The 15,043-nt window shown below is 34.4% G+C and overlaps 1 protein-coding gene across 1 annotated transcript in view; it reads left to right on the plus strand.

Moving 5' to 3' along the window:
- The window catches only part of LOC139114789 (nuclear pore complex protein Nup214-like), a 47,045-nt gene that overhangs the window by 24,766 nt on the left and 7,236 nt on the right, over nt 1-15,043 (plus strand). Inside the window, exon 13 of the mRNA XM_070676715.1 lies at nt 9,338-9,486. Coding sequence (XP_070532816.1) covers nt 9,338-9,486 — 149 coding nt within the window. The remainder of the gene's footprint in view (nt 1-9,337; nt 9,487-15,043) is intronic.

Below are 15,043 nucleotides of genomic sequence, written 5' to 3' on the forward strand. Positions count from 1 at the left end.
CAACCAGACTTTTTTTTTCTTTTAATGATGATATCTGAATCGCTGGTCAAACAGCTGCGATGTTTGGTATAAAAGTCCCTAGGGATGTCCTTATGCAGATTGTTCAAACTGTGACAAAATATGCATGTTTGTATATTTCAGGAAATTTTTGTCATATTCGGTCAAAAATATTTTTGAAATCTTCTCCAAAACTGCTTGTCACAAAGTTTGGATATTTGTTACCTTACTCATCCGAGTATCAGCCCCTGCTCGTGTATAAGCCCCCCCCCCCTACTGATTTTAGAGGATTTTAGAAAATGCATTACATCCGTGTATAGGCCCCTACCCTAGTGTAACTCAAATACAGAAAGGTTAGGAGAGTATATTTGGTCATTTAACTTGGTAAAATTACTTTTAGATAATAAAGAAACTATTAAAAGATGTAAAACAGTGGGAAACTGGAGTTCCCTTGACAGCATCGTAAGGAAAATGACACGTTTTCCCAGTACTATCTTGATTCTTTGACCCTGCTCACCCCTCGCCTAAATAGAAAAGTCCCACTCACGTCTGCCATCGTTTATTTTCATTCACGGCCATGATGTTTTCATGCTCGAAACATGCAGTTTCTTTTGTTTGAAGCAATTATCCTTTCATTTGTGAAGACTTTTCCTGGTGACTATTACAATTTTCACTGCTATGTTGTTGTTTTCACAAGATGTAGACAGTCAACTTTGATACTGGAATATTGAGGTGCCTTTCCGTGTGGGCAATGCATGCCTGTTCACATTACTGTTGATCAGCTGCATACACAACATCTTTGTTTCAAGTTTTGGTTTTTTTTCGACGCTGAAATTTCACCAAAATATCACTTCTGTATTCAGAGATTGTACAATCAATTTCTTTGGATGTGTAAGTCGATTTTGAAAGCGATAGAAAGATCGAGTGGTGTTGAAAAAAATTGTGCATAAAATTAGCATAAATTAAGCGTCCATGCCACATAACATGGGGTTGCTCGAGTATAAGCCCCTCCCCTAGTTTTGCTGTCGTTTTGTGTTGCCGAACCGGGGGCTTATACTCGGATGAGTACGGTATATCATCAGGGATGACCTTGTTCGTGTTTATTAGTCCCCACGGACACCGTCCGGGGGGACTTATAGGTTTGGTCATGTCCGTGCGTGCGTGCGTGCGTGCGTGCGTGCGTGCGTGCATGTGTGCGTGCGTCCGTCCGTTCACACAGATATCTCAGAGATGCAAAAAGCGATTTCATTCAAACTTGGTACAAGGATTACTTCATATGTCATACAGATGCACGTCGATTTGTTTTGGGATACGATCCAATATGGCCGCCAGGCGGCCATTTTATTACGATTTTTTCATGTACAGAGCCATAACTCAGACACGTTTGTACCAATTTTATTCAAAGTTGGTACAAGGACATTGACCAATGTCATAGATATGCACGTCAATTTTCTTTGTGATACGATCCAATATGGCCGCCAGGCGGCCATTTTATTACGATTTTTTCATGTACAGAGCCATAACTCAGACATGTTTCAACTGATTTTATTTAGGCCGTGGGCTAGAGGGGGTCTACGTGCACCCCCCACACAGGATAACAAACCTGTATTTTTCAGAAGCCTTGGGATCCCTAGAATACGAAACGGAATTTTAACAGAAAAAATATAGGGATGGAATAGCTGTTATGGTCATGTTTTGAAGGGTACCGCAAAATCACGATTTTGCAACCCAATTGCATTTTCGTCAAATCTGTCTTCTTGTAAGTCATCTGCTGAGCTTATTTTTTAACATAACCTCACTTGTTTGGTAGCATTAGAAAGGCAATTTATTCTTCTTTAAGATGATATATTGCAACATGCAATATATTCTACAGTTTTTGTGAAATATGACCAAAACTTACCCCATACCCCAAAGTTTAACATTGCAAATTAGAGTAAATCTCAAATTATACCAATTTTTTAGCTAGGCAGAATAAACAATGCAATTCTTTGTATGAAATCGGTTTCATTTGGTACAGGGACATGTCGGAAATATGAAATAGACTTTTAACAGAAAAAATATTGGGTCTCTACAGCTGTAACAGTCATACTTTGAAGGGAATCTCAATATTACAATGTTGCAGATTTGCATGCCTTTTTGTTAAAGCTGTCTTCATATTAGTCATCTGCTGAGCTTGTTTTTGAATATAATCTAATTTGTGAGGTATCATTGAAAAGATAATTAACTAGTCTTTAAAATGACATATTGTAACATGCACTATCCTGTATAGTATTCATGAAATATGACCAAAACTTACCCCATACCCCAAAGTTTACATTGACAATTGCAGTCATAGCTAAAATCAAATTCTACCAATTTTTTAGCTAGACACAAAAAATCTGGCCATTTTTGCTATTAAATCTGTTTTATTTGGTACAGGGACATATCAGAAATATGAAATAGACTTTTAACAGAAAAAATATTGGGACTTTACAGCTGTAACAGTCAGATTTTGGAGGGAACCGCAATATCACAGTGTTGCAGATTTGCATGCATTTTTGTTAAATTTGTCTTCCTATAAGTCATCTGCTGAGCTTGTTTTTGATATAATCTATACTTGTTAGGTATCATTAGAAAGATAATTTATTCTTTGTTAAGATAACATATTGTAACATGCAATATCTTGTACAGTATTCATGAAATATGACCAAAACTTACCCCATACCCCAAAGTTTACATTGACAATTGCAGTCATAGCTAAAATCGAATTCTACCAATTTTTTAGCTAGACACAAAAAATCTGGCCATTTTTGCTATTCAATCTGTTTTATTTAGTACAACGACATGTCAGAAATATGAAATAGACTTTTAACAGAAAAAATATTGGGACTTTACAGCTGTAACAGTCAGATTTTGGAAGGTACGGCAATATCACAGTGTTGCAGATTTGCATGCATTTTTGTTAAATCTGTCTTCTTTTAAGTCATCTGCTGAGCTTGTTTTTGAACATAACCACACTTGTTAGGTATCATTAGAAAGATAATTTACTAGTCTTTGAAATGACATATTGTAACATGCACTATCCTGTATAGTATTCATGAAATATGACCAAAACTTACCCCATACCCCAAAGTTTACATTGAAAATTGCAGTCTTAGCTAAAATCAAATTCATACAATTTTTTAGCTAGACACAAAAAATCTGGTCATTTTTGCTATAAAATCTGTTTCATTCGGTACAGGGATATGTCAGAAATATGAAATAGACTTTAAAGTAAAAATATTGGAATTCTGTAGTTGTAACAGTCATATTTTGAAAGGTACGGCAAAATCTCCATATTCCTGACTTGCATGCATTTTTGTTGAAAGTCTCTTCTTATAAGTCATCTGCTGAGGTTTTTATCGAATATAATGTAAGTTGTTAGGTACGATTAAAAAGATAATTTACTAGTCTTTAAAATGATGTATTGTAACATGCAATATATTGTATAGTTTGTATGAAATATGACCAAAACTTACCCCATACCCTAAAGTTTACATCTAAAATTGCAGTCATAGCTAAAATCAAATTCTACCAATTTTTACTCAGACATAAAAAAATTGGGCAATGTTTTGTATTAAATCTGTTTTATTTGGTACTGGGACATATTAAGAATATGAAATAGACTTTTAACAGAAAAAATATTGGGATTCTATAGCTGTAACATTCATATTTTTAAGGGTACAGCAAAATCTCAGTATTACTGACCCGCATGTGTTTTTGTTAAATCTGTCTTCCTATAAGTCGTCTGTTGAGCTTGTTATGATTTAAACCTGGCTTGATTGGTATCATTAGAAAGGTAGTTAAGTAGTGCTTTAAATGACATATTGTAATATGCAATATCTTGTATAGTTTTCATGAAATATGACAAACTTTCCCCATACCCCAAAGTGTATATCCAAAGATACTGTCATAGCTAACGTCAAATTCTACTGAGTTTTTACCTACACACAATAAAAACAGCAATGTTTTGTATTAAATCTGTTTTACTTGGTACTGAAACATGTTAGAAATATAAAGTAATATTTTAACAGAAAAAATATTGGGATTTTATAGCTGTAACAGTCATTTTTTGAAGTATACTACAAAATCACAATATAGTTGACTCGCATGAGTTTTTGTAAACCTGTCTTCTTGTAAGTTGTCTGCTGAGCTTATTTTTGAATACAACATGGTATGTTAGGTATCATTAAAAAGGTAATTTACTCGCCTTTAAAATGAAATATAGTAACATGCAATATCCTGTATAATTTTCATGACATATGACCAAAACTTACCCCATACCCCATGGTTTATATAGAAAGGACTGTAATAGCTAACATGATCAAATTCCACAAATTTTTAGCTAGACATGATAAAAGGGCACTGTTTTGGTATTAAATCTGTTGTATTGGTACTGGGTTATGTCAGAAATGTGAAATAGACTTTTAACAAAAAATATTTTGGATTGTATAGTTGTAACAGCCATATTTTGAAGGGTGACGCAAAATTGCAGTACCGCAGACTGGCACCTTTTTTGTTAAATTATTCTTCTTGTAAGTCATCTGCCGAGCTTATTTTGTAACATAACCTGGCTTGTGGGGTATCATTAGTAGGGCAATTTATTCGTCTTCAAGATGACATATTGTAATATGCAATGGCCTTCACAGTTTCCTGAAATATGGTCAAATTTTACCCCATACCCCAAAAGTTCAAATCGCAAATTATCTTAAATTCTTCCATTTTTTGCTACACATTATACAAAAGGCAATTCTTGTATGAAATCTGATTTGTTTGTTACAAATGTATGTCACAAGTATGAAATAAACTTTTAACGAGAAGATGATACATTTAGTAGCCATTTGGATAATTTTTGGAGGGGGAAACCCATATATAGGAAATGTATGTGTTTCGACAAATTTGCCATGATACCTGGGTACCCTTCCAAATATGATCCAAAAGGCTACAAAATCATATATTCCTGTTTAAAGTTAATTTCATATTTGTGACATACTTTTTTAACAAAATCACAGATTTCATAGGTTGCATACAGGCATTGCCCTTTGTATACAAAGTTAATAAATTGTAAACAAATGGTAGAGTTTCAGATTCGCTGTAATTTGCTTTGTAATTTTCAACGTAAACTTTGGGGTATGGGGTAAGTTTTGGTCATATTTCATGAATACTATACGAGACAGTGCATGTTGCAATATGTTATCGTAAAAAAGAATAAATTACCTTTTCAATGGTACCTAACAAATTAGATTATATTCAAAAACAAGCTCAGCAGATGTCTTAAAAGAAGACAGGTTAACAAAAATGCATGCAAATCTGCAACACTGTGATATTGCGGTACCATTCAAAATATGACTGTTACAGCTGTAGAGTCAAAATATTTTTTCTGTTAAAAGTTTATTTCATATTTCTGACATGTCATTGTACTAAATAAAACAGATTGAATAGCAAAAATGGCCAGATTTTTTGTGTCTAGCTAAAGAATTGGTAGAATTCGATTTTAGCTATGACTGCAATTGTCAATGTAAACTTTGGGGTATGGGGTAAGTTTTGGTCATATTTCATGAATACTGTACAAGATATTGCATGTTACAATATGTTATCTTAACAAAGAATAAATTATCTTTCTAATGATACCTAACAAGTTAGATTATATTCAAAAACAAGCTCAGCAGATGACTTATAGGAAGACAAATTTAACAAAAATGCATGCAAATCTGCAACACTGTGATATTGCGGTTCCCTCCAAAATCTGACTGTTACAGCTGTAAAGTCCCAATATTTTTTCTGTTAAAAGTCTATTTCATATTTCTGATATGTCCCTGTACCAAATAAAACAGATTTAATAGCAAAAATGGGCAGATTTTTTGTGTCTAGCTAAAAAATTGGTAGAATTTGATTTTAGCTATGACTGCAATTGTCAATGTAAACTTTGGGGTATGGGGTAAGTTTTGGTCATATTTCATGAATACTGTACAAGATATTGCATGTTACAATATGTTATCTTAACAAAGAATAAATTACCTTTCCAATGGTACCTAACAAATTAGATTATATTCAAAAACAAGCTCAGCAGATGACTTATAGAAAGACAGGTTTAACAAAAATGCATGCAAATCTGCAACACTGTGATATTGCGGTACCCTTCAAAATATGACTGTTAGAGTTGTAGAGACCCAATATTGTTTCTGTTAAAAGTCTATTTTATATTTTTGACATGTACCTGTACCAAATAAAACAGATTTAATGGCAAAAATGGCCAGATTTTTTGTGTCTAGCTAAAAAATTGGTAGAATTCGATTTTAGCTATGACTGCAATTTTAAACGTAAACTTTGGGGTATGGGGTAAGTTTTGGTCATATTTCATACAAACTATACACGATAGTGCATGTTACAATATGTTAATTTAAAGACTAGTAAATTATCTTTCTAATGATACCTAACAAGTTAGATTATATTCAAAAACAAGCTCAGCAGATGACTTATAGGAAGACAAATTTAACAAAAATGCTTGCAAATCTGCAACACTGTGATATTGCGGTTCCCTCCAAAATCTGACTGTTACAGCTGTAAAGTCCCAATATTTTTTCTGTTAAAAGTCTATTTCATATTTCTGACATATCCCTGTACCAAATAAAACAGATTTAATAGCAAAAATGGCCAGATTTTTTGTGTCTAGCTAAAAAATTGGTAGAATTTGATTTTAGCTATGACTGCAATTGTCAATGTAAACTTTGGGGTATGGGGTAAGTTTTGGTCATATTTCATGAATCCTATACAGGATAGTGCATGTTACAATATGTCATTTTAAAGACTAGTTAATTATCTTCTAATGATACCTAACAAGTTAGATTATATTCAAAAACAAGCTCAGCAGATGACTAATATGAAGACAGCTTTAACAAAAATGCATGCAAATCTGCAACACTGTAATATTGCGGTTCCCTTCAAAATGTGATTGTTACAGCTGTAGAGACCCAATATTTTTTCTGTTAAAAGTCTATTTCATATTTCCGACATATCCCTGTACCAAATAAAACCAATTTTATACAAAGAATTGGATTTTTTATTCTGCCTAGCTAAAAAATTGGTATAATTTGAGATTTACTCTAATTTGCAATGTTAAACTTTGGGGTATGGGGTAAGTTTTGGTCATATTTCACAAAAACTGTAGAATATATTGCATGTTGCAATATATCATCTTAAAGAAGAATAAATTGCCTTTCTAATGCTACCAAACAAGTGAGGTTATGTTAAAAATAAGCTCAGCAGATGACTTACAAGAAGACAAATTTGACGAAAATGCAATTGGGTTGCAAATCGTGATTTTGCGGTACCCTTCAAAACATGACCATAACAGCTATTCCATCCCTATATTTTTTCTGTTAAAATTCCATTTCGTATTCTAGGGATCCAAGGCTTCTGAAAAATACAGGTTTGTTATCCTGTGTGGGGGGTGCACGTAGACCCCCTCTAGCCCACGGACTAATTCAAAGTTGGTACAAAAACATTGACCAATGTCATAGATATGCACCTCAATTTTTTTGTGATACGATCCAATATGGCCGCCAGGCGACCATTTTATTATGATTTTTTCATGTACAGAGCCACAACTCAGACATGTTTCAACCATTTTATTCAACATAGCTACAAGGACATTGACCAATTTCATAGATATGCACGTCGATTTGTTTTGTGATACAATCCAATATGGCCGCTAGGCGGCCATTTTATTACAATTTTTTCATATACAGAGGCATAACTCAGGCATATCTCAACCGATTTTATTCAAAGTTGGTACAAGGACATTGACCAATGTCATAGATATGCACGTCAATTTGTTTTGTGATACGATCCTATATGGCTGCTGTGGTGGTCATTTTGTTACGATTTTTTCATATACAGAGGCATAACTCAGGCATATCTCAACTGATTTTATTCAAAGTTGGTACAAGGACATTGACCTATGTCATACATATGTACGTCGATTTTTTATGTGATACGATCCAATATGGTTGCTAGGCAGCCATTTTATTACGATGTTTTCATGTACAGAGCCATAACTCAGACATATTTCCACCAGTATCATTCAAAGTTGACATTGACCTATTTCATACATATGCTCGTCAATTTGTTTCACGTCATGTAGCAGTAACATGTCAATTATTGAAGTTTCGTAAGTAGGCTGATATGTCAAGAAATATGTACTGCATCAAATTCATGAAACTTTATACAGATGTTAACCGATGTTAAGCTCACATTCTTTAACATTGAAAAAGACATTTATCAGTGTCATTTTAATTAATTTGTAATTGCATAAGTAATGAACTTTCCTAATTAGGGTGATATAGCCACAAATTAATACAACGTCAAATGTGATGAAACTTGATACAGATGTTGATCTCATAGTGTTGTAAATACTGCATCAAACTTTATGAAATATGGTACCAGTGATAATCTGTTAAGTGTTAGAATTGTATGCAAAAATGTTTTGCAACATCCTGTTGATTAATTCCTAGTTGACTCATTTTATGAACTTTAGGATGGTGGCCTACATTGGTTTTATGTTTTCATCACCATGGAACTCATTCTTGGCCATTGAGCGCCATCTGTATCAAAGTATTTTTATCACAGACCTAATTAATGAAGAGGACTCTATCCTCTCTGAGGACATGTAATCAAAGTACCCATTATTAACAAGTGGGGACTGTGTCATCAACGATGACTTGTTCAAATTGTAATGAAATATGGAAATTTGTATTTTTGAGGCAATTTTTTTGTTTTTTTGGTAAAAAATCTCAGGAAATACCTGTGTAACAAATTTGAAGTTTGGTATACAGGATCCTGGTGATGATCTTAGTGTAGCTACTTTCAAACAAAGTTTCAGATAATGGTGGTAAGATTGCATTTTTGGGCAATTTTTACCAATTATGGTCAAAAAATCTTCTCTGAATCTGCTTATCTGTGTGTTGTTAAATTTTGTACAGATGATCTATAGTCTGCTTTGTTCACTCTGAAGCAAAATTAGCAAGATTGTATTTTGGGGACAGTTCTTGCAGAGTGGCATTTGCTATCATGTATATCTCTTATCCTGTCAAGTTCATATATCACCATCAGGTCAAGTTGAAGGAATCAATAGAAGCTGTAACACTCTTATTTTAGCTGTGCATAATTCCAATGCTTACCTTTGTTTGGAAGATTATTTAATGTTTAGAAAACTTATGTACATACAAAGATTTTAATGTGAGTGATTTTGGTGTGATAATAGCTGTTGAAAGAGGTACAGAATCTTCACTGAAATGCAAGTATTTTTATTTTAACATTTCAGCCTAGCTAGCAGTACCACATCTCCTACATTTGGTGGAATAGCGGCAAATTCAGACTCTCCAAGTTTTGGCACACTGTCGTCAGTACAGCAAGGACCATCTCAACCATTTGCTACAACAACTTCAACATTTGGCAGTCCATCATTTGGAGGTAGGAGTTTACCATACTGATAACATCATAAAGAAAATGACATGAGGACATGAACATTGTCTATTCATGACATACTCTTGATCAAAATATAGAATAAGTCTGGTTCCCATCTGTTATTTTCACACACAGGTTTTTATGGTCTGTTAGTGATCTTTACGGCCATGACAGGGTTTTTGCGGACCAATGTTGTACAGCGGAAGGGCTCAGGCTCATACGCTGGTATGACCAAGGTTTGCAAAAACCGTATCAAGGCCGTAAAGGTTTTATCATATACCTTATGGAATGATAACTGTGTAGTTAGAAATGTTGTGCAAAGATTTGGAGATAGAAATTCATGCAATGCCATTTCTGTAATGGCCGGTTTCTGTCACATATTGATATACATAACAACGTCACTTGTTTACCTGTAGAACTTGTAGAACAATGTACTTATCAGGGCTCAACATAAGCGCTAGCCCACTAGCCCGAGGCTAGTAAATTTTCAAGAGGACTAGTAAAAATGTCTTCGGAGGTAGTCCTGCGGACTAGTGCAATTTTCAAGTTCCGTAGTTGTCCAGGAAAGTTTATCGCTACAAAACTAATGGGACGCCGGGCCGCACTCATTCGATAAGAATGAACCAAGCCTCGATCATTTTATATAAAAATAAACTAACTTTTACCCAAACAAATTGGACAGTGAAACAGTGAAGCAAACTTTATTGATCACCAACTTATAATGAAACTGTTTACCTGCTACGGAGAATCAAATTGTACTGTACACGCCATAGTAACATGGCCCCGGGAAACATGGCTCAACGCTGAGCATCAAACGGAATTGTCTGCACGTCGTGTATTTTGGTTTGCTTGAAGCTCATCACTTCGCCTAAAAACATGAGCAACCCCACAATTTCGTTCAAACACTGTATCCTTGCCTTTCAAAGAAGATTTTTCTCAAGATTTCTTCAGGGGCATTCCCAAACAACACCTCCGATAGTTCGTAGCCAGCTTGACCCTGCTTTAGAATGCCTTCCACATGCTGACCTCCATATATAGTCAAGACCCCCTAGCTTGATTGAAGCTGATCTTAAAAAGAGCCATCCAGCTTGCCAAAACAGTGCTATGGCAAGTTGCTACTGCTTGTACAGGTGAGGGAATTCCTCACCCGATAATAACTTGGTGCTAGCAACTTATTGTTTTGCCATTTTAATGGAAAAGTGTAAATTATTGGGGCAATAATAGTGAAGTGAACCTTAAAACAGTAGTGAAAAAACAACGTATGAAATGGGTGTATCAGACTGTTGTATCCAATCACTTCTGGGAGTCATTGGTTATTTTTGTGCTAATCACATTTTGTTACCAGTAACTGGCAAAAACTCATAAAAGACACAAGCACATGAAATGGTAAAATGCAACATTTTTACTATTAAAAACAAAATTTTTCACAAACCATTATTACAAATGAGAGGTCCTCCCCACAAGCTGGTCAATTTTAAAATGTGATATATGTCAAAAATATGAAGGCACTCCACAGGAACATTTGTGAATGGCTGTATGAATTTCAGTTCTGGAGAAACAAATCTGTCCCCATTATGAACAAACATGTTCTTTGCAAATTAATGGCGCACTACCTGAGCTATGAAGAATTTTCCAACAAATTCATTCCTACGTCTGATTTTATTATCACAACTGGAAGTTGTGATATAGTGTAGTTTCAACCGGTGAAAGATGTCGTCCATTTCCGTAAACGACAAAAAGTCAAAAACCGCTGAACAGACTGCGTTGATATTTGGTACAGATATTCAGATTGGTTTCAAGGTTCCAATTCGGAAAAATGGAGCCAAACGGAGTGGCGGTTAGATAGTTTTGCGAAATTTCTAACCCCCCTTTTTAACTAATTGATTTTAGGGGTCTTTCATATATGTAGTTTGGAATGTACACCAATCCTGCATTGTGGACTGTTTTATGAGTTGTGGAACAGAAATGAGGGTTTGATGAATGTTAGAAATATGCAGGATGGCTGATTCAGAGTATCAGAGATTTTCATGAACTTTTGGTGATAAAATTGATAAAAAACAACATATTTAATGTTTTAGATTTCTCACTTTTGTTAAGACCCTTAACATTTATTACCCGACTTGATGACATAACTAGCTGCTGGACCTGTTTACTGGCGCATTGATTTAAAGACAAAGATAGTTTTATTTTGTGATAAGAACGTGTGATTTCGTAAAACATAGTCTATTAGCCTGGAAATGTGATTGTTGCGAATATTGTTTACCCCACTGACAACAGTGTGGTTTGAAAATGGCCGGAATGGGCTATTACGGAACTTCTTTTTGTGTGTGCATGTGGATCAAAAACGTGTATGGTGTGAGCAACCCGTTCAGTGAGAGAACAAAGGACTCTTGGCTTTGATATCGAAATCAAGAACAGAAGACACTACCGTAGGTCAAGACAAAGGTATGGTATAAATTATCATTATTTATATTGGAAAGAAGCTTGGTGACATTTTGTTCGTGTATTGTGCGATAGAGAAGAGTGTGGGGCATGATTGTTGTTATATATATGACGTCACGATTGGATGAGAGCGATAGGTTGTGGTCGTGAATAGTTTTAAGTTTATTTGCATAAATCACAGAGGGACCGTGCGTAAATGTTGCGTTGAGTGTAACCATTCTCTCAAAGGGCTGTTTTCAGTGAAATGCTGCATGCTGAAGTCTCCTTCTGCAGGCCGCCTCATCAAAATGATATTGATACTATGCAAGAGAAACTTATCACTTTGAGTTGCGGCTTGATAGGGACCGTGGGTGACGTGTAGACAACGTATACACTTTAATTACAAATGGCAAAATATTGACGTCTTTGCATACTATATGTTTTTTCTTCTCATGAAATCATGTCACGATGCCTCCCCAACAGAAAACTATAGCTATAATAAAATGTTGTAAGGTGTTGAAACAATTTACCCTCCTTCCTACAAAGTTGCAATGTATTGAAACACTTTACTCTCCTTTCTACAAAGTTACAAATTCCCTGGTACGTGAAGCAAACATTGTTGCTGTTCGATACTGTGCTACAATACATCATGGACGTACTAGTAACGACCATGGAATACACTGACTGAGGCTGGGCTTGGCTTTGCCTCTAGTCCCGCGTACCGGTCGTCCTTTTAGTCCAAGTTTTACCTACCTTGCTTTTATCAAAATTGGCCTGCAATTAGTCAGTTTGATAGTAAAAACCATTATTTCAAAGGAAACTTTCACAAACAGAGTCATAATACAAGGAAAAAGGAGAAAAACTTGAGGTTTTCTGAAAGGTCAAATCTGGGTCATCTTATGTGACCCCTTAAGTACACAATTATGGTTCAAAAGAAACCACCTAGGGAGGTCCAATAGGTACAATCTTATGGTAATAGGTATAATTTCTTGGTGCTTTCCAACTAAATGGCATTTAGCTTGACTGACAGTTTTAAATTAAATTTTATTAACAGTTATGGCAAAGGGAAATTGTCAACAGTAGTTGCAGTAAGCATATCCATTTCAAATGTTTTTTTAGAGCTGCAATTTTTGCATGGTTACTTAACATCAAAGCAACAATTCAAAAGTAAAACAATTAACATTATCCATTTGGACTATTTCAAACTGCTTTAACTTTTGCAAGAAATGATGTGATTCTGAATGATTTTAATATTTCAGCAGATTCCTCCATTTTAATGATGTAATAGTGAACATCACCAGACATTTCTTGATCATATCAAAATATCAAATGAAAATGTTCCTGGGCTACAATGTTATCATTATCATTAAAACTATTATTACTCTTAAAAACATTTGAATTGAACAATATCATTGTGTCTTGTTTTAAAGATTTTGGCCTAACCCTTTTTGTCTCAAGAAAAATACTTATGCTGAAGATGTCATTGAGCCTGCTTGATCACAACTATGACACAACACCACAATACTTGTATCTACCACTACACTGCCACTATGCTCACGAATGCTTTCTTCTGCAAGGAAAATTTGTATTTGTGTGGCTAACAAAATTTGACTTCATGACTTAAAGACTGCATAAATGTGGCACATAATTTGAGGAGCTTGTAGTGTATATGTATGATAAGTTGTCATACTGTGAACACTGACTGAATGCTGCAGAAGTATTCTGTATCTGTGGTAATATATTCATATTGCTACCAGTAATAATTCATATTGCTACCAGATTTTTAGAATTGCCACCTAATTATTTCTTGTGGCAAAAGTTTACCACCAGAAATGAAAATATTTCTATCCCTTTAATGTCATAAAAACACAGATAATTAATGTAATAAAAACTAAACAAATATTTCTAAAAACTATGTAAAAACTATCATGAACAACATACAAAACATTGTGATCCGTAAAATTAGGAACTCCTGAATGCCGAGAAAGCTGTTGCTACACTTGAGATCATAAAGTGTTTGAAAAATTTTTGAATTTGAAAGGAATATTCATCATTGTGTTTAACTTTTCATTTGATAAGTGTAAATGTCAAGCACTTTAATGGTCATGTTTTGCTGATATATATTTCTTTAGATGTTTTTTCCATAATTTTTCACTGTTTGTACATTTATAGATGTAATGTCTATTTAATGATTACAAGTATAATTGTACACTTTCATTGTTGAATGCTTATTGATTATTATAAACTGAATAATTTTTTTCTTGTCTCTCTACAGGATAGTGCTCAAGCTACAAAGTTTGCTACATCAAAAGACCATGAATGGACCTTGTGCAATGAAACCAATGAAAATACAAGTAACATTGTGGCTCAAACATACTACTCATGATATGACAAATAAAAGTACAGTCAAGAAAAGCAAACATAGTAACCTGTATCGTGTAAATCAAAGTAACCTATGTCATAATTTAAATGTAACCAAAGAAAGTACACTTGAAAGTGACACCTGTAACAACCAACAAAGTAATAGTACCAACAAACATGTAACTGATGTAACCAACAAGGGTGAACAAAGTAACTTGTACCATGTTAACCAACAAAGTAATTTGTGTCCAGATAAAAATGGAGACAATAGAAGTACATATGTTAGCAGTATTAAATAATAATAACAGCAAAGTGTAGTTGATAGCAGCAACAAACATTTTAAACTATATTAAATTCTGGTACGTGGTAGTACACATCAAGGAAGTACACAATTTAGTATTGGATCCAGAGGCAAACAGTGCACATGCAATGCATTAATTTCCCTTTGTATGTCATTACAGAGGCACCTTATGACAAGAGCAGATTTAGATAAAATTCTGCACCCGGGAGATGAACTATATATTTCCATCATTACAGATTTAAAACTGAATGATAAATTTGTTAATGACCTGCTCATGTTCGATGACCTACCACACACTGTCTTCATAAATCCATGGCATTATGGCATCAAAAGGGGTCAAATATATACCTTTGTGATCAGTCACCTCGCAAAAGCTATTTTTGCCATTTATAACTCACACAAGTTTTTACAAAACCAATAAATAATACAGTAACTTCGGTTTTAGGGCTTCATCAACTCCATGTAATTTGAATCATGGCA

This window comes from Ptychodera flava, chromosome 16 (assembly GCF_041260155.1).
Source record: "Ptychodera flava strain L36383 chromosome 16, AS_Pfla_20210202, whole genome shotgun sequence".
Lineage (NCBI taxonomy): Eukaryota > Metazoa > Hemichordata > Enteropneusta > Ptychoderidae > Ptychodera > Ptychodera flava.